General features: G+C 46.9%; 1 protein-coding gene across 21 annotated transcripts in view; it reads left to right on the top strand.

Moving 5' to 3' along the window:
* Window positions 1–24,578, top strand: part of LOC124036354 (ankyrin-1-like) — a 217,481-nt gene that overhangs the window by 183,194 nt on the left and 9,709 nt on the right. For 12 of the 21 annotated variants that reach the window (XM_046350826.1, XM_046350823.1, XM_046350827.1 and 9 more), the window contains 13 exons: window positions 1,159–1,363; window positions 5,041–5,137; window positions 5,340–5,568; window positions 5,687–5,815; window positions 7,216–7,335; window positions 7,500–7,590; window positions 7,847–7,921; window positions 8,054–8,185; window positions 8,553–8,708; window positions 15,940–16,657; window positions 19,668–20,043; window positions 23,649–23,732; window positions 24,259–24,402. In XM_046350826.1, the coding sequence (XP_046206782.1) occupies window positions 1,159–1,363; window positions 5,041–5,137; window positions 5,340–5,568; window positions 5,687–5,815; window positions 7,216–7,335; window positions 7,500–7,590; window positions 7,847–7,921; window positions 8,054–8,185; window positions 8,553–8,708; window positions 15,940–16,657; window positions 19,668–20,043; window positions 23,649–23,732; window positions 24,259–24,402 (2,556 nt within the window). Of the gene's footprint in view, window positions 1–1,158; window positions 1,364–5,040; window positions 5,138–5,339; window positions 5,569–5,686; window positions 5,816–7,215; window positions 7,336–7,499; window positions 7,591–7,846; window positions 7,922–8,053; window positions 8,186–8,552; window positions 8,709–15,939; window positions 16,658–19,667; window positions 20,044–20,991; window positions 21,636–23,648; window positions 23,733–24,258; window positions 24,403–24,578 lie in introns of those variants that run through there. The other 9 variants (XM_046350824.1, XM_046350843.1, XM_046350845.1 and 6 more) reach the window with 5 other exon arrangements.

Here is a 24,578-nt window from a genome sequence, read left to right on the forward strand (position 1 = left end):
TGCTAGATTACAGAGACATAATTTATAGATCGGCAGGTAAGGAGGGTGCTCTCGAGCGGCTAGATGTTCTTTACCATTTGGCCATCAGATTTGCCACCAATGCTCCTTATAGGACACATCACTGCACTCTATACTCCTCTGTAAACTGGTCATCTCTGTATACCTGTCGCAAGACCCACTGGTTGATGCTTATTTATAAAAACCTCTTAGATCTCACTCCCCCCTATCTGAGATTTCTACTTCATCCCTCATTCTCCACATACAACACCTGTTCTGCCAGTCACATTCTGTTAAAGGTCCCCAAAGCACACACTTCCCTGGGTCGCTCCTCTTTTCAGTTTGCTGCAGCTAGCGACTAGAACGAGCTGCAACAAACACTCAAACTGGACAGTTTTATCTCAATCTCTTCATTCAAAGACTCAATCATGGACACTCTTACTGACAGTTGTGGCTGCTGTTGACTTTGCCCAATAATGTTTGTGCCATGTTTTGTGCTGCTACCATGTTGTGTTGCTACCATGTTGTTGTTATATTGTGTTGCTACCATTATGTTGCTGCCTTGTTATGTTGTTGTTTTAGGTCTCTCTTTATGTAGTGTTGTGTCTCTCTTGTTGTGATGTGTGTTTTGTCCTATATTTATATTGTAATTATTATTTTTCTTTTTTTAAATCCCAGGCCCCTTAAACCAACAGGCCTTCTGCCTTTTGGCAGGCCGTCATTGTAAATAAGAATTTGTTCTTATTAACTGACTTGACTAGTTAAATAAATGTTAAATAAAAATAAAATGGAAAGAGCAGGTGTTCCTAATGTTTTGTACACTCAGTGTAGGTTGTAAATGTTCAAATTTGTTTTATGAACAACACTGATGAATAATGAAATGCACTGTGTCTTTTCAAGTTGTTTGTATGTTTTGGTATGGTATAAAATTGCATTTATTGACCATAGACTTCTCTTTCTCTTCATCCTTCATTTCTCCCATTTGATTTACCTGTCCATTGTCATCCATTACATCATTACATACCTCATATTATCTCTCTTCTCATCCTATTTCTCTCTACATTGCTATCAATCTGTATATTTTTATCAATCTCTCTTTTCCACACTCATCCACCACATCATCATCCCTCTTTCCGCACATCCTCTCCCCTCTAACCTCAGGCCCAACCAGTCCCAGACGAGCTGGTTGCCAAGCTGCTGGGTAACCAGGCAACCTTCAGCCCCGTGGTGACTGTGGAACCACGGCGACGCAAGTTCCACCGGCCCATCGGCCTGTGCATCCCCCTGCCCCCCTCCTGGAGAGAGAGCCCCCGGGACTCTGGGGAGGGGGACACCACCAGCCTGCGCCTGCTGTGCAGTGTCATCGGTACGCCAACACTGTCTGTCACACTTTAGTAAGCCTGACTGAGGCCTTATGGTGGACTAATGGCACAGTGAAACTGTATTACTTAAGGAATAGTTTAATGGTGCCCCTTAATAGTGCCATGTGGCACAGATGGTAGAGCATGGTGCTTGCAATGGCAGGGTTGTGGCTTTGATTCCCACGGGGAACCAGTATGAAAAAAGTATGAAAATGTGTAAACTCACTACTGTAAGTTGCTCTGGATAGGAGCATCTGCTAAATCACGTAAATGTACAATTTAGAGTAAACTATGAGTTAGACTGCATGAACACCTTATAGAAGGAAATTGATTGAACATAGTGATTCAATGTCTCTCATGTGTGGGATGGGATCCACATTTATGTAGGTCTGCAAGCCAGAGAAGAAGCAATGTCATTGCTATACTGAGCAACTGTTAATTATCTTAATTACGATGGGTGTAAAAGTGATATGGTGAAGTAAAATCACCTCGCATGAATGAATTACATTTTATTTTCGTGTCAAATCTCCAGTTGGCAACCAATATTTTACGGGATTAATTGACACATAAACATTACAATGATTCACAAGCTTCCCACAGTAAGTTGGGTGAATTTTGTCCCATTCCTCCTGACAGAGCTGGTGTAACTGAGTCAGGTTTGTAAGCCTCCTTGCTGGCATACGCGTTTTCAGTTCTGCCCACAAATGTTCTATAGGATTGAGGTCAGGGCTTTGTGATGGCCACTCCAATACCTTGACTTTGTTTTCCTTAATCCATTTTGCCACAACTTTAGAAGTATGTTTGGTGTCATTGTCCATTTGGAAGACCCATTTGCGAACAAACTTTAACTTCCTGACTGATGTCTTGAGATGTTGCTTCAATAAATCCACATCATTTTCCGTCCTCATGATGCCATCTATTTAGTGAAGTGCATCAGTCCCTCCTGCAGCAAAGCACCCCCACAACATGATGCTGCCAACCCCGTGCTTCACGGTTGGGATGGTGTTCTTCGGCTTGCAAGCGTAACCCTTTCCCTCCAAGCATAACAATGGTCATTATGGCCAAACAGTTCTATGTTTTGTTTCATCAGACCAGAGGACATTTATCCAAAAAGTACAATCTTTGTCCCCATGTGCAGTTGCAAGCCGTAATCTGGCTTTTTTATGGTGGTTGTGGAGCAGTGGCTTCTTCCATGCTCAGCGGCCTTTCAAGTTATGTCGATATAGGACACGGTTTACTGTGGATATGGATACTGTTGTACCTGTTTCCTCCAGCATCGTCACAAGGTCCTTTGCTGTTGTTCTGGGATTGATTTGCACCTTTCGCACCAAAGTACATTCCTCTCTAGGAGACAGAATGCGTCTCCTTCCGGAGCGGTATGACGGCTGCGTCGTCCTATGGTGTTTATACTTGCGTACTATTGTTTGTACAGATGAACGTGGTACCTTCGAGCATTTTGAAATTTCTCCCAAGGTTGAACCAGACTTGTGGATGTCTACACATTTTTTTTCTAAGGTGTTGGCTGATTTCTTTTGATTTTCCCATGATGTCAAGCAAAGAGGCACTGAGTTTGAAGGTAGGCCTTGAAACACATCCACAGGTACACCTCCAATTGACTCAAATGATGTCAATTAGCCTATCAGATGCTTCTAAAGCCATGACATAATTTTTGGGAATTTTTCAAGTTGTTTAAAAGCACATTCAACTTAGTGTAGTAAACTTCTGACACACTGGAATTGTGATACAGTGAATTATAAGTGATATTGTCTGTAAACAATTGTTGGAAAAATTACGTGTGTCATGCACAAAGTAGAAGTCCTAACCGACTTGCCAAAACTATAGTTTGTTTAACAAGAAATTTGTGGAGTGGTTGAAAACGAGTTTTAATGACTCCAACCTATGTATATGTAAACTTCCGACTTCAACTGTACGGGCACTTTGCTATATGTCTGGAAAGAAATATTTGTATAATTTAATTATAGGTCACCTTTTCTTTTATTCCAGGCTTGATCTGAAAATTCAGTCAGCGAAAATGCACAAAGGACAATACATTTCAGTTTCTCCTCATCGCTCAGCAACATAATGCCAGGGTGTATCTGGTGGGCTTTCTGGAATAATGAAAAGTGTATAATCGTGGTACAAAAGGGCAATAGAGGATAAAATGAATTTCATTCTCTGTCTCTTCAAGGTCGCAGTGGTTAACCTACATAGTCTTTCCTGGAAAAGGTCACATTTCAGTTGCCCAGGCTCTCTCTATGGAGTGATCCCATTGAAACCTTGCTGGCTATTTTGGCAAGCCTGCCATCTCACCTCCCAGGGTTCCTAGCCCATGTTCTAAGTATAGGCACAAACTTGTTATGCGGGGGAACCCAAGAGCAGAGTCAGACAAGGAGACTGGGATGAAGTAACCAAGGTATTTATTGACAGACGGGGGAGATGGAGTGCTGGTCAGGGGAAGCTCGGGCGGGTTGCTGGAAACCAGGTGCGGAGGCTGAGGCTGGATCTAGAGGAGTTGAGACAGGGTAAGCAGGTCCGGAGGGGAATCCAAGGGAGTAGTAGAGTGGGGAATCCAGGACAGAGTAGCAGGATGACGAGACGTGGGACTTGAGACAGTGTCCAGAGTCAGAGCTGGGAGAACTGTATCAGAGAGGAAAACAGGCACAACAGGCGAACCGGATCTGAATAGTAACAAATGGCTAGAAACATAGACTGACTGAGCAGAGATTACGATCTGGCAGTGTGGAAGTGGCAGGGCAGAGTATTTGTAGAGATCTTGATTATGGAACAGGTTGCAGCTGGTGGGGATCTGCTCTGACTCCAGCACACCTGTCTCCGCCCACACAATCACACACAGAGAGAGAGAGAGAGAGAGGGAGAGGGAGAGAACAGGGGGAGTGGTGGCAGGTCAAGGAGACACAGGATGAGAGGTAGAGGGCATTGCAGGAGCAGATGTGACACTTGTGAACAAACCTAAACAATGACGTACTGCTCTATTATTAGATACAGTACCTCTTAGAACCCCACACTCCTGCTGAATGAGGTTTAGGATGTCAACTTGTGTGTCTAATTGACAGGATTGCATGTTTAATATACCTTTTTCTCAGCTCAATCTCCAATATAAATGTCAACCTATTGCGTAACTGCAGTAATAGAATTACGCCAGGGCTTGACGTATTAATTACACCAGGTGTTGTTGTATTTTACCTGTCAGTTAAACTCCTCAAAAGTTAAACTAAAACTTAAATTTAGGGATTAATTCCGAATGGTGAAGGTTAGCGTTAGGGATAGGGTTAAACTTAAGGTATGCCATTAATTCCGAATGGTTATGGTTAGGGTTAAGGTTTGGAAAAGTCTTTAAAAAAAGAAAGAGTGTCTAGCACTGGGATTAAACACGAAACCTTCGTAGCCGGAGTCTGCCATTTAAATGCCCATCCTCCAACCCCCATCCACCATCCCTGTCCACAATGCCCTAGCAAGCCGTAAGCCTACTAAAAGGTCATAGGCGCTCATGTTGCCCCTAGTGGAATGCGTTCACATTTTTTAGCGTTCACATTTCGCCAGCTCCAAACATAATCTGGTACCTGCAGAATCGGCACCTCCTGGCGTATTCTATAAGAGAATGGGCTGCTTTTCCCCTCCTTCCTATATCTTTGTGTATCTGATGTCTCTTCCTTCTCTCCAGGTGGCACAGCCCCAGCCCAGTGGGAGGACATCACTGGTACCACCAAGCTCATATATAGCAAAGACTGTGCCAACTTCACAACCAATGTGTCAGCACGGTAAGTATAGTGTAGCAACTCACTCACTAGCATTCATGTTAATTAGACAAATAAATCCACATCCTAAATCTCACAATCTAAACCTCAATCCAACTCTTTTTGTTACTTGAGTGCAGTTATTAAGATATGCTTATCTCAAAGGATCCAACCATGAGTAACTTAAGGGTTGCCATAAGTCCTACTCAATGGTGTGTCTTCTCAGGTTCTGGCTGGCTGATTGTCCTAGGACAGCCGAGGCTGTGTCTTTCTCCAACCTACTGTATCGAGAGCTCTCAGCTGTGCCCTACATGGCCAAGTTTGTGGTGTTTGCCAAGATGAACGAGGTCCGTGAGGGCCGCCTGCGCTGCTACTGCATGACTGATGACAAGATGGACAAAACCCTGGAGCAACACGAGAACTTCAGTGAGGTGGCCCGCAGTCGTGACATCGAGGTCAGTACAGGGAGTCATAATGATGGTTATCATGAGTATGTCATTGTTTATTAGCTTCAGCTATAGAGACACTGTAAAGTGAGTGGAGTAAGTGGATCAGTCTGTATAACCCTCTCAGGTGATGGAGGGAATGCCACTGCACCTGGAGTGTTCTGGGAACCTGGTTCCAGTGAGGAAGGCTACCCAGCAGCCTCGCTGTTTCAGCTTCCAGGCCTTCAAAGACAACAGACTCCCCGTCTCAGTCAAGGTGCTTAACCCTCCATCTCTGTGTCTTCATCCCTCTCTCCATTCTTCCCTCCCTCTCTGGGTCTTCATCCCTCTCTCCATTACTCCCTCCCTCTCTGGGTCTTCATCCCTCACTCCATTACTCCCTCCCTCTCTGTGTCTTCATACCTCACTCCATTACTCCCTTCCTCTCTGGGACTTCATCCCTTTCTCCATTACTCCCTCCCTCTCTGGGTCTTCATCCCTCACTCCATTACTCCCTCCCTCTCTGGGTCTTCATCCCTCTCTCCATTACTCCCTCCCTCTCTGGGTCTCCCTCTCTCCATTACTCCCTCCCTCTCTGGGTCTTCATCCCTCTCTCCATTACTCCCTCCCTCTCTGGGTCTCCCTCTCTCCATTACTCCCTCCCTCTCTGGGTCTCCCTCTCTCCATTACTCCCTCCCTCTCTGGGTCTTCATCCCTCTCTCCATTACTCCCTCCCTCTCTGGGTCTCCCTCTCTCCATTACTCCCTCCCTCTCTGGGTCTTCATCCCTCTCTCCATTACTCCCTCCCTCTCTGGGTCTCCCTCTCTCCATTACTCCCTCCCTCTCTGGGTCTTCATCCCTCTCTCCATTACTCCCTCCCTCTCTGGGTCTTCATCCCTCTCTCCATTACTCCCTCCCTCTCTGGGTCTTCATCCCTCTCTCCATTACTCCCTCCCTCTCTGGGTCTTCATCCCTCTCTCCATTACTCCCTCCCTCTCTGGGTCTCCCTCTCTCCATTACTCCCTCCCTCTCTGGGTCTTCATCCCTCTCTCCATTACTCCCTCCCTCTCTGGGTCTCCCTCTCTCCATTACTCCCTCCCTCTCTGGGTCTTCATCCCTCTCTCCATTACTCCCTCCCTCTCTGGATCTTCATCCCTCACTCCATTACTCCCTCCCTCTCTGGGTCTTCATCCCTCACTCTATTACTCCCTCCCTCTCTGGGTCTTCATCCCTCTCTCCATTACTCCCTCCCTCTCTGGGTCTCCCTCTCTCCATTACTCCCTCCCTCTCTGGGTCTTCATCCCTCTCTCCATTATTCCCTCCCTCTCTGGGTCTCCCTCTCTCCATTACTCCCTCCCTCTCTGGGTCTTCATCCCTCTCTCCATTACTCCCTCCCTCTCTGGGTCTCCCTCTCTCCATTACTCCCTCCCTCTCTGGGTCTTCATCCCTCTCTCCATTACTCCCTCCCTCTCTGGGTCTCCCTCTCTCCATTACTCCCTCCCTCTCTGGGTCTTCATCCCTCTCTCCATTACTCCCTCCCTCTCTGGGTCTCCCTCTCTCCATTACTCCCTCCCTCTCTGGGTCTTCATCCCTCTCTCCATTACTCCCTCCCTCTTTGGGTCTCCCTCTCCCTCTGAAAATGTATCTTGTCTGTTTCTCTCGGTTCTCCTCTCCAAGGTGAGAGACAGTAGCAAGGATCACTCTGGATTCCTGTCCTTCCTACGCAAGTCTACCAAGTACGAAGACAGCCAACATGTGCTGTGCAACCTCAACATTACCATGCCCCCGTGTATCAAGGTAGGCCTCAACAAATAGTTCAAGTTTTTGGGGTGCTTTGAAAAGCACTGTACTTTCATTTTAGAATACACACATGCATATTTCATGTTGTGAACTTGTGAGATCTGAGACAAATCTGCTGTGCTGATTTATTCCAGAGGCTTTTGCTTGTATTTGATTGGTAGGCTGCTGGTAGTGAAGACCGGAGGCGAACTCTGACCCCATTAGCCCTGCGAGAGAGATACAGCGCCATGAATGAGCCTGCCATGGGTAAAGGTGCCTGCCATCCCATCCTATCCCATCCCTATGATACTCCATACAGACCGCCATTGTCTTCCGACAGGTGGCATCATTCCTACACGACGCTCAACCCTCAATCAGTGCAGACGAGTTAGTCAAGCTACCTGACATAAGACAATGACATACCCCACACCAACACGTTCACATTCCATGTGCCCCTTCATGCAGTAATAATCACAACGGTGCATTAACTTCTCATGTTAAAGTATCAGTTGTGGTCTGGTTTCTGCAGCATCAATGAGTGCCATGGAAAGGACAGAGTTGAAGATGGCTCTGATAGCTGAACAGTTGGGACTTAGCTGGGCTGGTGAGTGAGTGGAATGAGTGTCTGTGTCTCGTGCCTGTGTTGTATCAGTGTTTAATGGCTTGGGGCTGCTTTTCCCTTCCCCCTGCCTCTGTCTCTCAATGGTCTGTACCTCCTCCACCTTTGTCTCTCCAGAGCTGGCGAGGGAGCTACAGTTCAGTGTAGATGACATTAATAAGATCCGTGTGGAGAATCCTAACTCCCTATTGGAGCAGAGTTCTGCCCTGCTCAACCTATGGGCCACCCGTGAGGGCAAGAGAGCCAAGAGTAAGTACCTGAGATCCCATATATAGGTCAGTGGATCCCTCCTGTGCATCCTCTTGTCCTAAATTCATCATCTCCATTCTCCACTCGTCTTGCACTGGCTCCTGGATTTGCACGTGAGACTTCTCCAGTCTATGCAGTATCTTATATTAACATTGTGCTAACTCTTTAGTTTTCTGGGACAGACCTGGGTCTGTCAGAGTACTGGTAAACAATTTCCTTATTCTCCTCATAATATCTTCCACTTCCTTGTCTGTTATTTAACTGTCCATTTCCCATTTTCCTGCCTCTCGTCTCTGTTTTCTCCCTCTATCCTTCTCTCCTCCCCCTTTCTCTGTCTCTCTTTGTCTCTTGTGGCTCCTATGTGCAGTGGATAGTTTGTATACAGCTCTGAAGAGCATTGACCGGATGGACATAGTGAACATGTTGGAGGGCCAGGGGCCACAGCCTGCAGGGAGGCAGGCCCGGGAGTCAAGCAGACGCAGACGCAACGAGACTGACCACGTCTCCCCCAGCCTGAGCAATGGTAAGGTTTCTCCCCTCCCCATGCAGCCCTCTCCCACACCCAACCCCCATATCCTACCAGTTCTTCTCTCTTCTCTTCCTCTCTGCTGCCACCATCACCTTCCTACCTCAATCCTCAGTCAAGGGCTGTTCTATGCTACTGCCGTAAACTTGAGATTTCTACATGTAACGCAGCAACCTGGACCAGGGCTCAAGACACTCTGACAACAACTGCCTCTGTGGTGGCACTCTAAAGCCTGACTCGGATACAGTCTCTTGTTTCTGGTTGAATACAATGAATCAATGACCTATAGTGCCTTCAATCAGAATCACAACCTTGTCTAATAGTACCAGCTAGGTTTTAGGACTTTAGGATCTCCCACTGAAATGGCCCTTGAAACATTTTTCTGTGGGGAGAAACTATTACTGGTATATGGATTTAAGAAATATGAACGGAGCCTGCCAAGTATAGATTAAAATAGAGATACTTATTTGATTTAAAAAAATATATATATATATATTACAACTTCAAGAAACATTTGTTTTCATTTGTGTTCGATAAGGTTATTAGCAATAGGAGAGTTGATGATTTAAAAATAAAGATATAAAATGACTGAAATGCTTAGTGTTAGTTGGTGTGTATGGTGTGTTGGGTGAGTCTCAGATTCTGTTCATGCCAAATGTACATTTTGTTGGATCTTTATTCAGTGCATAAGTTATTACACTGCCTCACTACTGTGTCATATCTGTGTATGTGACAGATTTATGTTATTACATCCTATAAAGTATGGTATTGGTTATGAGTGGATTATGTTCATCTTCATCCAACATGATTTAAACCCCAATATGCCTACAAAGGCCATATGTGAGATAAAGTACAGGATATCTTCTGTCCGTAAAGAAAACTCATACATCCAGTCTGTAGCTTTTATTTCAAGCGTACTGTAGTTGGCTTTCCTTCCAGTGGTCACTTCTCAAACGTTGACTCCTTTTCCTCATGGTTTATTATTTTACACAAGCATGATATACATCAGATTGACTCCAATTTCATCCCCGGACCAGTATGAGAAAAACAAACGCACTGGTCTGACCATCACTGGAGTGCTGTGGCCTCTCTTCTGGCTCTGCTCTGTGCCCCAGTGTCTCGTGTCATCACTGCAGGTGCCAGTGCCAGGTCCCTTCAGTGAAAACTGGAGCAATAACTGGTGATGTAACTCATGCATAGATATGACCATGATGGACAAAGGGACAAACAGGAGATGCTCAGTCAGATCACAGCTGCAGTGGATCTGATATCTGACACCTGTCCAGTCTGCCTCCCAAAGCTCTTTCCTTTGATGCTGTCTGTCTGGCTGTGTAACAAGGTGGTCACACTCTCACGGGACAATACCAACCTGACCTCCAGATATGGTATTGTGTGTTTATTACAACAATGATTTTCAAGAGGTCTATGATTTATATGAGTTCAGACTGATGACAAAGAAGAGATGTAAGATAGATAACATGGTATGTGATATCAGGGGATGGTACAGAATGAGGATTCACTCTCTGGCTCATTGTCAGTCTGGAAGATGGTTACTCCCTTGGTGACTATTACAAGAGTTCCCTAATTAACCTTCACAATCATAGGAATTGAGATAGCAATAGATTCTGATGTGGGAATCTAAACCTGGAGACTGCAACTAAATCCCACATTATAGTCTTAACCCAGGCAGACTATCTATAGGAACCATGTTTGTTTTTCTATACTTTAGACATTGTGTAAAACATGTATTTTTACGGTACCTTCCAGTCTACCTGTCCCTGTCTTTTCCTTTTTTTTGTCACATTGGGCTCTTAGTGATTTTGCCATTCAATTCCCTTTCTTAGCTCTAGTGTTTTGAGTGGTTTGAGTCTGAGACACATCATTTGTGATTCAATAAAAGCGATGTGATCAGTTTAGTAATACCAGAGAGGTTTGGGAGGCTCCTGTAAGGGTAACACATGACTTTCTCTCTGCATGGCTGCGTAGTATGAGTCTCTTCAGACAGGGGGTCGTTCCGTTCGGTGTACTGTTTGTTCCTCTGGGATCCCCTACTTGTTCCCTTTGACTCTCTGTCCCCTCTCTCTTTGTGTTTCTCCGGACATGTCATCTGCAGCCCAGCCGCCCTACTCTTCCTCCTTCTCACTCCTCCTCTCCGACCTCTGAACTCATGCCCTCCGACCTCATGTTGACCTCTGGCCCTCACCTTTATTTTGACGACCAGTTGTGCATAATTTTTTATAACTCTTTATTTTTGTACTCTTGAAAATTCCACTTTTTTAACCGTCTGCTCTGTGACCAATCCCCCTCACACACTGTGTGCTCAGCACCCCCGGAAGGGGGAAGTGTCCCTCGCTCTGTCACACTGTCCATCTCTCCCTCTTTCTTCCTTGTCTCCTGTCTCTGTCTGTCTCTCTTTTTCTCTGGGCCCGTCTTTTTCTGTCTTCCTCTATCTGTCCTCTTCCCTCCTATGTTCCCTATCTGTGTTTTCCTCCCTGCCCTGCATGAGGCCCACTCTCATCTCCCACCTCCGATCTGCTTGCATGGAAGCATTGTAATGAGTTTGCAGTTGCGGTGGCCTGTGGGAGACTTAGTCTGGCTGTGCATGCCTCTGCGCCTTGTAGCTGCTTTACTAACAGACTGATATTGCATGGTATGCATGCTGGGCACAGGTGGCACCTTAATTGGGGAGAATGGGCACGTGGTAATGGTTGGAGCAGAATTAATGAAATGGTATCAAATACATCAAACATATGGTTTCCATGGTTTCCAGGTGTTTGATACCATTCCATTTGCTCCGTTCCGGCCATTATTATGAGCCGTTCTCCCCTCAGCAGCCTCCTGTGATGCTGGGGAATGACCCGACTCTTTAGTCTGCCTGTTTAGATCCTCTATAATATTGTATTCCTTGTGGGTGGTAAAAAAAAAGGACCTGAACCCTTTTTTAACCGTGTATTGTGACTGCTCTGTTCATGTATGAGTGTTGTGAAGTGTTGTTGGTCTGTTTTCTGTGTGTATGTGTGGGATTGTCATGTGTCTTTGAGTCACTCCAGAATTAGGGGATGTAGTATTTATGCCCCTTCTCTGTCACACACCTCATATTTGCGGGGAGTGTGTTCATGTGACCCTTCCATTGAAACTCTCTGTTCTTTGCGCATTGGTGTGTGTGTGTGTGTTTCTGTTTGTGTTTCTCTGTGTGTGTGTTTCTCTCTCTGTGTGTGTGTGTGTGTGTGTGTGTGTGTGTGTGTGTGTGTGTGTGTGTGTGTGTGTGTGTGTGTGTGTGTGTGTGTGTGTGTGTGTGTGTGTGTGTGTGTGTGTGTGTGTGTGTGTGTGTGTGTGTGTGTGTGTGTGTGTGTGTGTGTGTGTGTGTGTGTGTGTGTGTGTGTGTGTGTGTGTACATGTCTGTGTTTTTATGTGTTTTGTCCAGTGTGTTGTCTTTGTGTATTTCAGTGTGTGCCTTTTTCCAGTCTGTGTGTGACTGTATGTGTTTCACTCTGTATGTGAGCTTCAGCCAGTTTTCTATGTTTACAATGTGTTGTCTTTTCACCAGGAGGGTCAGGCCACCATGTTCATTCCTTCTCACTAACACACTCTAATAATCCCCCATCCCCTCCTCCCTCTCTCTGTCACCATCCAACTGACCATGGGAGTGACACCACCCCCAGACACAAACATAGAGAGAGAGAGAGAAGGACTGGCAACCAGACTGGATGGCAACGAGACTGGATGGCAGGATCACACACTAACACAGAGATTTTAGACTATCTTTTAGATTGTAAGAGAAACAAACAGACAATCTAAAACCATGTACAGTAGAAACATATTGATCACCAGGAGGCACTATTGTCAGCTACCGTAAGTGTTCAGATTATTCAAGTGCACATTGTTATGATATGAGGGGAAGGTTAGTGTTAGGGCATAGACTAACACACTACCAGGATATCCTTCCAAACTCCATCCCCGGGTGGCAGCACCAACCGGGTCAAAGTCTGTTCTGCCAGGAAGCTTTGATATTTCCTCAGGTGCCAGCGATCAAGATAATTGTCAGTCCTGGAGAGAGAGGAGGCCAGAAGCCTCTCAGGCGGTCTTTGTTTCTTTCTTTGTGTTAGTTAACCTCTTTAGTTGGCATGCCTTTTATAGTTTGGTTTTTGTACATATTTATTTTGTCACCATGAACATATGAATAATCTGCTTGGACTGGCTGACCAAGAGGTCATGACAGAGCTGGCCCTGGACTAGCTATAGATTGTAACACCAGGTAATGTCGTTTAACCCGAAGAAATTGATATCCATTATACTGGAAGTTACAGGTTTGCCCATAAAAATATCACCAAAGATTGTTTAACTAACCTGGTATTAGCGATGGTACCGTCATTCTGAATTTGTGGAAGCATTCTCATAAAATATCAGTGTCCAGCTGCAGGGAGTCTTTTGAATTAAAAAAATGATCCGTTATTAAAATAAATGTTTTGCTCCATAAAGTAATCCACCTATGTCATTGATTGAGATAAGTGGGTGTCCACCCCAAAGTGCTGCATGTCATGATGACAGACACCTGTCTCGATCAATGAGAGAAGACTTGAAATAGATACGATGGCAGCGTACACATTGTTGGATTACTTCATGGAGCAAAACTTTTACTTCTCATAATTACGGATCGTTGTGTAAATTCAAACAGACTCCTTGCAACTGGACACAGACCATTTAGGAGACTCCTGTTTCAACAAATCGAGAACGAAGATAGTATCGCCAATACCAGGCTAGTTGAAAAATATCTGACAGCGTTTTGTATAGGCAAATCTGTAACTCCCAGTATAACGGATAACATAAATTTTGTTAAATCACATTATCTGTTGTTACAATCTGTAGCTAGTCCTGGACCGAAGGTAAGGTGTTGCTGGTATTTTGGCCCATTCCTCCATGCAGATCTCCTCTAGAGCAGTGATGTTTTGGGGCTGTTGCTGGGCAACACAGACTTTCAACTCCCTCCAAAGATTTTCTATGGGGTTGAGATCTGGAGACTGGCTAGGCCACTCCAGGACCTTGAAATGCTTCTTACGAAGCCACTCCTTCGTTGCCTGGGCGGTGTGTTTGGGATCATTGTCATGCTGAAAGACCCAGCCACGTTTCATCTTCAATGCCCTTGCTGATGGAAGGAGTATTTCAATCAAAATCTCACGATACATGGCACCATTCATTATTTCCTTTACACGGATCAGTCGTCCTGATCCCTTTGGATCATCCAAATGCTCTCTAGCAAACTTCAAATGGGTCTGGACATGTACTGGCTTAAGCAGGGGGACACTTCTGGCACTGCAGTATTTGAGTCCCTGACAGTGTAGTGTGTTACTGATGGTAGACGTTGTTACTTTGGTCCCAGCTCTCTGCAGGTCATTCACTAGGTCCCCCCGTGTGGTTCTGGGATTTTTGCTCACCGTTCTTGTGATCATTTTGACCCCACTAGGTGAGATCTTGCGTGGAGCCCCAGATCGAGGGAGATTATCAGTGATCTTGTATGTCTTCCATTTCCTAATAATTGCTCCCACAGTTGATTTATTCAAACCAAGCTGCTTACCTATTGCAGATTCAGTCTTCCCAGCCTGGTGCAGGTCTACAATTTTGTTTCTGGTCTCTTTTGACAGCTCTTTGGCCTTGGTCATAGTGGAGTTTGGAGTGTGACTGTTTGAGGTTGTGGACAGGTGTCTTTTATACTGATAACAAGTTCAAACAGGTGCCATTAATACAGGTAACGCGTGGAGGACAGAGGAGCCTCTTAAAGAAGAAGTTACAGATCTGTGAGAGCCAGAAATCTTGCTTGTTTGTAGGTGACCAAATACTTATTTTCCACCATAATTTGCAAATTAATTAATTAAAAATCCTACAATGTGATTTTCTGGATTGTACCTATGATGAAAATTACAGGCCTCTCTCGTCTTTTTAAGTGGGAGAACTTGCACAATTGGTGGCTGACTAAATACTTTTTTGCCCCACTGTATCTCTCTCAGATCATTTCTCATACAGTAGGTATTTAGTTCACTCCCACTGAAATGTGAGCTACCGTGAGAGTTGGAAGAGAGCAGACAGAAAGCAGCTTTGGCACCGTTCTCTTGTTCAGAGGCTGTCCACGAAAGAGAACGTACCATGCTTACTGCACCACACCACTGCATGTTCAAAACTTAAAGCACTCTTAATGATACCAGACAAGAAATGTCTATTCTCATCTAGAGGTGTTGTTGGAGTGACTTGAGTCAAAGGTTCATCAGTCATCATGCATAGCAAATTCTCAACGTTAGATTCCCTGTTGATATAAAATGGGGTTTGGGGTAGCTATGCTTGCTGTGAGCTATAATAAATGAAACTGTATATAAACATGTATGTGTGGTGTGAGTGCATCTTTGTGTGTGTATGTGTGTAGTGTGTACCTGTATGTGGTTGTGTTTTTTTGTTTTCTAAGGTTTGTACTGTAATATCTGTTGTGGTGGGTGGATAGGTGAGAGTGTGCGTTTGTTGAAGAACAAGATCGCTTGCAAGCATGCTGTTCAGCCTGACTAGAATATTTAACTTGCCTGGTTTGTGTGGGTGCGTGTGTGGGACAGTTAGTGTGTGTATGTCTGGGTAAGCCTTTGTGTGTATGGACGTGTGTATGGCATGTGTACGTGTTTTTAAGTGTGTGTCCCAGGCGGACAGGTGTGTGTCCCAGCCCCAGGTTGGTTCGGGGCAGAGGCAGTAACTCCTGTCCCTCTACCTGCAGGTGGCAGACAGCGGAGCAGCACCAGTCACCAGCGAGCCTGGCTCTGGCCATGGCTCTGGCTCTGGTTCTGGCTCTGGCCCTGGCTCTGGCCCTGGCTCTGGCCATGGCTCTGGCCCTGGCTCTGGCCCTGGCTCTGGCTCTGGTTCTGGCTGTGTGTCTGCTGCTGCCTCCACTGCTGCTCTCACTGTCAGTGCTGGCTGATCTGGCTTGTTAACCCCCCCAGAACCCCCCCCTTGCTCCCTTGCCCCCATCTCCTTGCACCTCTTCTTGAGATCCCACTGTCTGGCCCCTTCCTCTCCCCTCTCCCTCCTTGCCCCCTGGGCTCCCCCTCTGCCACCTCCCCTGGCTGCCCTGCTCCTGGGCAGGGGCACATCCCCCCCCGCCCTAGGGTCCCTCCCGGTGTTGGTGGGGCGAGGTGGGGGGCGAGGTGAGGTAAGGCGGGGGGCCCGTGTCAGTGTGCCTCTCTCTGTGTCGCTCCAGGTTACGGGCTGATGCAGGAGGAGCTGCTCTCCCCTCCCTCCATGCAGTACAGCCTGCCCTCCCCGCTGGGCAACGAGCCCTACTGGCAGGAAGTCTCCAGTCTGGAGTGTGCTCCAATGGCCACCACTGAGGAGGACACACTCATGGAGATGTCCGATGTGCAGGTGTGGCCCTCTGGCAACAGCCCCTCCCTAGTGGCCGTGGAGGACTCCTCGCTGGAGTGCAGCAATGCCGACGACTCGGAGGGGCTGCTGGGGCTGCCGTATGGGAGCCTGGGCCGGCCGGGCAGTGGGGCCAGCGGTGGGGGGCTGAGTGGATCTATGGAGCTGGTGGAGGACAACTCAGAGATGGGGGCTGTTGACTCATTCAGCACCGCCACACATGCCACCCCTGCCTCGTTCAGCACCGCCACACCTGCCACCCCTGCCTCGTTCAGCACCGCCACACCTGCCACACCTTCTTCGTTCGGAGGCACCATCGCCGCCGCGGTCAACAACATTAATGGGCTGGACAAAGGTCAAGTGTCAAATGTCGTGAGGTCGGAGGCAGCAGCGGTCGGAGGCAACATGACGGGTGGAGATGGAGCTGGAGGAGGAGGAGGAGGAGGGACAGGCTCAGAGGAAGGGCTTTCTCTTGTTGCAGGACAACAGCAGCGGGTGTACGCCCGGCTGAGCGAGTCGCCCGGTCTGAGCCGAGTGGCAGATCGTAATGGAGACAGGTGAGTGTGTCCTCAGACCTCAGTCAGTCAGTCTGCAGCTCAGCTGGACACCGCACTGGCCAGACAGGGGGTGGTCCAGAGTCCAGACACTCACCTCTGAGACAACTCACTGAGCCTCAGGACAGGTCAATGTTGCTGTGTTTCCTAACCTAATAATACAATATTTCCTAACCTAATAATACAATATTTAGTTCTGGTAAAAGAACTAAAGGAATAATAGCGTCAGCTTATGTTTGACACAAATTTGATACACATTGGCCTTTTCTCCTTCTTTGACTCTCTCCTCTCCTCTCCTCTCACTTCTCCTTTCTCTCCTCTCCTCTCCTCTCCTCTCACTTCTCCTTTCTCTCCTCTCACTTCTCCTTTCTCTCCTCTCACTTCTCCTTTCTCTCCTCTCACTTCTCCTTTCTCTCCTCTCACTTCTCCTTTCTCTCCTCTCACTTCTCCTTTCTCTCCTCTCACTTCTCCTTTCTCTCCTCTCACTTCTCCTTTCTCTCCTCTCCTCTCCTTTTCTCCTTTCTCTCCTCTCCTTCTCCTTTCTCTCATCTCCTTCTCCTTTCTCTCTTCTCCTTCTCCTTTCTCTCATCTCCTTCTCCTTTCTCTCCTCTCTCCTTTCTCTCCTCTCACTTCTCCTTTCTCTCCTCTCACTTCTCCTTTCTCTCCTCTCACTTCTCCTTTCTCTCCTCTCACTTCTCCTTTCTCTCACTTCTCCTTTCTCTCTCACTTCTCCTTTCTCTCCTCTCTTCTCCTTTCTCTCCTCTCACTTCTCCTCTCTCCTCTCACTTCTCCTCACTTCTCTCCTCTCACTTCTCCTTTCTCTCCTCTCACTTCTCCTTTCTCTCCTCTCACTTCTCCTTTCTCTCCTCTCACTTCTCCTTTCTCTCCTCTCCTTTCTCTCCTCTCACTTCTCCTTTCTCTCCTCTCACTTCTCCTTTCTCTCCTCTGACTTCTCCTTTCTCTCCTCTCACTTCTCCTTTCTCTCCTCTCACTTCTCCTTTCTCTCCTCTCACTTCTCCTTTCTCTTCTCTCCTCTCACTTCTCTTCTTTCTCTCCTCTCACTTCTCCTTTCTCTCCTCTCACTTCTCCTTTCTCTCCTCTCACTTCTCCTTTCTCTCCTCTCACTTCTCCTTTCTCTCCTCTCACTTCTCTCTTTCTCTCCTCTCACTTGTCCTTTCTCTCCTCTCACTTCTCCTTTCTCTCCTCTCACTTCTCCTTTCTCTCCTCTCACTTCTCCTTTCTCTCCTCTCACTTCTCCTTTCTCTCCTCTCTCACTTGTCCTTTCTCTCCTCTCACTTCTCCTTTCTCTCCTCTCACTTCTCCTTTCTCTCCTCTCACTTCTCCCTTTCTCTCCTCTCACTTCTCCTTTCTCTCCTCTCACTTCTCCTTTCTCTCTCCTCTCCTCTTCTCCTTTCTCTCCTCTCACTTCTCCTTTCTCTCCTCTCACTTCTCCTTTCTCTCCTCTCACTTCTCCTTTCTCTCCTCTCACTTGTCCTTTCTCTCCTCTCACTTCTCCTTTCTCTCCTCTCACTTCTCCTTTCTCTCCTCTCACTTCTCCTTTCTCTCCTCTCACTTGTCCTTTCTCTCCTCTCACTTGTCCTTTCTCTCCTCTCACTTCTCCTTTCTCTCCTCTCACTTCTCCTTTCTCTCCTCTCTCACTTCTCCTTTCTCTCCTCTCACTTCTCCTTTCTCTCCTCTCTCCTTTCTCTCCTTCTCCTTTCTCTCCTCTCACTTCTCCTTTCTCTCCTCTCACTTCTCCTTTCTCTCCTCTCACTTCTCCTTTCTCTCCTCTCACTTCTCCTTTCTCTCCTCTCACTTGTCCTTTCTCTCCTCTCACTTCTCCTTTCTCTCCTCTCACTTCTCCTTTCTCTCCTCTCACTTCTCCTTTCTCTCCTCTCACTTCTCCTTTCTCTCCTCTCACTTCTCCTTTCTCTCTCTCCTTTCTCTCTTCTCCTTTCTCTCCTCTCACTTCTCCTTTCTCTCCTTTCTCTCCTCTCACTTCTCCTTTCTCTCCTTCTCCTTTCTCTCCTCTCACTTCTCCTTTCTCTCCTCTCACTTCTCCTTTCTCTCCTCTCACTTCTCCTTTCTCTCTCTCACTTCTTCTCTCCTCTCACTTCTCCTTTCTCTCCTCTCACTTCTCCTTTCTCTCCTCTCACTTCTCCTTTCTCTCCTCTCACTTCTCCTTTCTCTCCTCTCACTTCTCCTTTCTCTCCTCTCACTTCTCCTTTCTCTCCTCTCACTTCTCCTTTCTCTCCTCTCACTTCTCCTTTCTCTCCTCTCACTTCTCCTTTCTCTCCTCTCACTTCTCCTTTCTCTCCTCTCACTTCTCCTTTCTCTCCTCTCACTTCTCCTTTCTCTCCTCTCACTTCTCCCTTTCTCTCCTCTCACTTCTCTCCTTTCTCTCCTCTCACTTCTCACTTCTCCTTTCTCTCCTCTCACTTCTCCTTTCTCTCCTCCTCTCACTTCTCCTTTCTCTCCTCTCACTTCTCACTTGTCCTTTCTCTCCTCTCACTTCTCCTTTCTCTCCTCTCACTTCTCCTTTCTCTCCTCTCACTTCTCCTTTCTCTCCTCTCACTTCTCCTTTCTCTCCTCTCACTTCTCCTTTCTCTCCTCTCTCCTTTCTCTCCTCTCACTTCTCCTTTCCTCCTCTCACTTGTCCTTTCTCTCCTCTCACTTCTCCTTTCTCTCCTCTCACTTCTCCTTTCTCTCCTCTCACTTCTCCTTTCTCTCCTCTCACTTCTCCTTTCTCTCCTCTCACTTCTCCTTTCTCTCCTCTCACTTGTCCTTTCTCTCCTCTCACTTGTCCTTTCTCTCCTCTCACTTCTCCTTTCTCTCCTCTCACTTCTCCTTTCTCTCCTCTCACTTCTCCTTTCTCTCCTCTCACTTCTCCTTTCTCTCCTCTCACTTCTCCTTTCTCTCCTCTCACTTCTCCTTTCTCTCCTCTCACTTGTCCTTTCTCTCCACCTCTCTTCATCTCTCTCCTCCTATTCTCACTCATCCTCTGCCTCCTTAGGTCCAGTGGTGGCAGTGGTGGTACTGGAGGCAGCGGTGGAGGTGGTGGAGGCTCTTTCCTGTCCTACCTGCAGGAGCAGTCGGGTCCAGGCTGGCAACCTGTCACAGACCACACTCAGGCCTGGGTGGGCTCGCAGACAGCCAAACCCAGGCAGGCCATGGACTCTATGATGTCATCAGTACGCGCCGCCATGGACATGGACCCCAGCCAGTCCCGCGTGTCCCAAGAGGCCTTGCTTCAGCCAGTGCGTGACATGGGGCACACGGAGATCCTGCGTGGGCACTTCAGAGGCACCCAGCCATTTGAGAAGGGCCTGGGGTTCCCTCACAGGGTGCCAGAGCTGCGGACCTGGGACGAAGTACGCCTGAGGGGGCAGGTGTGTAGGAAACCCATGCTATTATCTTAGCTATCACATCTTATACGAAACTTAAATGAAGTACAATAACTCTGGCCCAAGTATGCATTTTGACATATCCTTGAGATGGTTAGTAAACATTAATTAAAGGCAGCTATAATACATTAGGTATGGACAGGACTGTAAATGATCCAGCTCATCATGTAAAAACTGTTTTAATGCTGTAGGAGTTGTCTGACCAGAGTCCAAACCCAGTGGCAGTAGGCTATGACTGAATTTCATTATTTATGGTACTGTAATCCCACACCCATATAAACACACACACAAGGCCCAAGAAGGGCAGGAACAACCTGTCAAGCCAAATATAGCAGCCCCTGTCACTGGATCCCCAATCCCACCCCATCACACGTGTCATCTACTGTGGTATACTGGCACTGCATCAGACCAATCAGAGCACCCTGAAGGACATGTCAACTTTACTACGCTGTGATAGGGCAAAGAGGGACATTTGCTGTTTGAGTCGCTGGGTTATCCCTGGTAGGTGATTATATTGTGACTGCCAGTGTGTTGGTACAGTTACCACAGATAACATTGTTTCCCATGGAGAACCAGTGGCAGGAAATGGTCTTGCTGCAGACTATCTGCATCTTACTGTACTGTGTAAGTGAAATTGATCCCAAACCATTACAGAATAATAACGTATGTATGTGTGGTGGAATATATACCTACATGCCATGAGAAGTAATAATGTAAGTTGTGTGTACCAGAGGGAGAATAGTTTGAGTTCCTGAGGGAGGCCTGAAGGTCGGGGTGCAAGTGTCTCAGTGTTCTTCCCTCTCAGCCACTCAGCCTCTCAGACTTACAGAGCAGAGCAGAGCACCTCTCTAGAACAGCCAGAGGTATTTAAAGACTAGGGATCATATGGCTGGGAGAGAGAGAGAGCAGAGGGGTGAAGGGTGAGAGGGTTTGGTTTTGAAAGCACAGACGAGGGGAGAGAGAGGGTGAACGAAAGAGAGGGAGAGGAAATAGGAGCCTCCCAAGGTTGTAGCCGCCTGGATCTGATGGCATGGGTCAGCCATTCCTACTGACCAGCTGACAGACAGAGAGCAGGGGAGAAGGAGCCAGTGAAAGAGGGAACAGGGTCCGGTGGAGTAGAGCTGAAGAAGGGACACAAACAGAGGGAGAAATAGAAGGAGACGACGCCAGCCCTGTTGAAAGAAGCGAAGGCCCCGAGGGTGCAGCTGTTGCTCCAGACTGACAGAGAGAAGTGTCGGTGGAGAGTTGACGAGAGCCTGCACAGGCCTGTGTTTGTGTGTTGTGGGTGTGTAGTGTGCTCCACTGGATCGCTTGGTTGGACACACTCTGCCCAGAGGTAGAAGCTTGGAGGGGCAGTGATGTGGGCCATGGTAACTGAGCTGCTCTTCAGCTTTGTGCTGCTGGCCTTCCTGGTGATAAGCTGTCAGAATGTGATCCATATAGCCAGCGGCTCCTTGCGCTCTGTGCTCTCCTACGTGCACGCTGCGCTGGACCGCGAGCTGGGTGAGGCTGAAGGTGTGGCCGACGAGGAGGAGAACGTCACCACCCGTGTGGTCCGCCGCAGGGTCATCCTCAAGGTACCCCACAGAGAGGGGAGGGGAGGGGAAGGAAAGGATGAGAGAATTGACTAGCAATGGAAAAACATCAAAAGAAAGCGTGGTGGAAACAAATTGTGTGTGTGTGTGTGTGTGTGTGTGTGTGTGTGTGTGTGTGTGTGTGTGTGTGTGTGTGTGTGTGTGTGTGTGTGTGTGTGTGTGTGTGTGTGTGTGTGTGTGTGTGTGTGTGTGTGTGTGTGTGTGTGTGTGTGTGTGTGTGTGTGTGTGTGTGTGTGTGTGTGTGTGTGTGTGTGTGTGTGTGTGAAGCTCAGAGGTAATTGTAAAGCTCAGAGGTGATTTAAGGTTTGGCTGCGACAGAGGGAAATGTTGGTTAGGAGCGAGTGGAGAGCCATACCTCTCTGTTTGTTTACCGCATTCACTTCTGACAATGCAAGTTCTCCCCTGTAATGGGTTCAGTGAGCAAAGATTGTGTTAATAAAACGGTCATTCATTTATATTGTAGAATTTAATTATACAGGATACATGATAGAAGCAGCTTGCACAACTTTTGTTTTGCAGTATTTTCAAGGAACATCTCTCTGGATCGTATTGTTCATATTTGGCCAGGTGAGATGGGATAGTGACAGAGGGAGGTAAGAAGAAAACTAGAGATGTTCAAACAAACCATAGGCCTACAGTTGAGACCCACTTATACAGGCCTTATACGTGCTGTTGTGGCTGTGAATGGTTGAACTTGTGTGTTCTAACTGTGAGTGTTTAAACCTATGAGCTGTCACGTTCGTTGTTGTAAGACTCGGACCAAAGTGCAGTGGTATGGTTCCATCTTTTATTAGAAGTGAAACATATAAAAAACAATAAAGTACCAAACGAAATGTGAAGCTAATGTAGTGCTCGCAGGCAACTATACATAGACAAGATCCCCCAAAAAACAGTGGGAAAAGGCTGCCTAAATATGATCCCCAATCAGAGACAACGATAGACAGCTGCCTCTGATTTGGAACCATACCGGGCCAACATAGAAATACAAAAACTAGAGTACCCACCATAGTCACACCCTGACCTGAGCATATTAGAGAATAAAATACTCTCTAAGGTCAGGGCGTGACATGAGCTCAGCTCAGTCTCTAAACTCACTGTAATAAGGACTAGGGCTGTGACATTACCAGTATCGCAATGTTTTTTCCATGGCAAAAATTATAGCACAAAGCAGACCAAACTCTTTGATCCATTAAAAACCTGCTGTATGTAAAAAAAATGGTGTGCTAAAGCTTGGAAAATAACTAAATGTGACTCTGGATGACATAATGATGTTTGTTTCCAACATTAGGGCTGTTTTCCTAAAGAAGTTACATCTACTTCATGCTTTGTTTCCTTGTCACAATACTAACGAGTATCGTGATAATGGCATCATCCCGGCCCTAATAAGGACTGTAAAGTCCTCTACCACCCCATTATCATATTCGCCTCCTCCTCCTCAACACCTCTAATAACTCTATTCATTCCTGCCTCTATGGATTGTGGGGGATAGGGCAGCTTTTCCCATAACCACATGGGAAAAGCTGTCTAGCTCTGTGTTCACTAGTTAAGCTGTGGGACCTTTTAAGACTATAAATAGCTGTGCTGGCGCCTCCCATGTTATTAGGGAGTAATAGCTGCATGATCATGAACCTCATCCACTGTGATTGTATTAGTGCTAACACCACAGCAGTGCCATTAGTGATCCCCTGATCTTTACTGTATATCTCTCTGTTGTTTCTCTCTCCCTCTGTCTCTGGGGGTTGGGGTTGGTGACAATGGCTAAATGATGAGACTCTCTCTCTCTGGGGGGGCTATTTTAAAGTGCTCTAGATTCCAGGAAACTTTTCGTTCTGTTCGACTCTTGGTTTTCTCCCTGAGTCAGACTCCTTACTGTGTAAGTGTGTGCTGTTGATTCATTTGCCATGAATATATGAGCAGGTGTGTGATGTAGTACAATGTACCATGTGTACTACAGTATTGTTTTGTGATGTTCAGTACATGTTGTCTGTCCCGTAGGGTGACGAGGCCAAGGATCTCCCAGGGGAACAAGTGAGCGAGGAGCAGTTCACAGACGAGCACGGAAACATTGTCACCAAGAAGGTCAGATATCTATCCCAGCATGCCTCTCTCTACTCTACAGCCCTGCGCTGTGGCTTATCTACCAGGTCCCCCCCTGTTACTATTCATGTTCAACTCACTACACTCATCCTCATAGAAATGATTATCACATTGATAATCAAGAACCATCACGTTCATCATCATGCCTTGACTTATTCCCGTGTCATGATTCTGTAATCGCGACATGGGAAACTGCCGTGTCACAGTCATGTGTAGTTACTGTATGAAAGGTTGTGGGTCACAGCTATAAGGAGGATGATACACATAACCAGGACAGTGTTTTGTAATGAACATTAAGGTCCTTTGCTGTGAGTGAGAGGTACACAGAGAACTCAATATAGTGAGTTTACGTGTAGGTTCAACCTCATTCAATCTTTCCTTCCTTCCCTGCATTTCTCTCATTCTCTCTCTCTCTCTTTACCTGTCTTTCCCACCACCCCCTATCATCCTTCTCTCTATCCCTCCCCTGGTGTCTGTGTGTGTGTGTGTCCGTGAGTGTGTGGCGTAGATTGTGAGGAAAGTGGTGCGCAGGGGGAAGGGCTCAGGTGATGAGGGGTGTCAGGAGCGTTCAGTGTGCGTGGATGGCTCTCTGCAGGATGAGCTGGAGGCTGAAGCGGAGCAGTTCATGAACTACGCCGTCCTGAGCAGCAAGGTGGGCCACTGACCTGCATCAGCCAGGCTACACTCACCTGGGCTACTGTACGAGGGGCTGAGACTCTAAACAAACACAGTTATCTGACATAGGAAGAGCATTGGTTCACAAAGTGGACTCAAACTAAAGGGACCCATGTATACTGCCTTGAATGTATATAGGGACTCACTGTAGCA

The sequence above is a fragment of the Oncorhynchus gorbuscha genome, linkage group LG05 (assembly GCF_021184085.1).
Source record: "Oncorhynchus gorbuscha isolate QuinsamMale2020 ecotype Even-year linkage group LG05, OgorEven_v1.0, whole genome shotgun sequence".
NCBI lineage: Eukaryota > Metazoa > Chordata > Actinopteri > Salmoniformes > Salmonidae > Oncorhynchus > Oncorhynchus gorbuscha.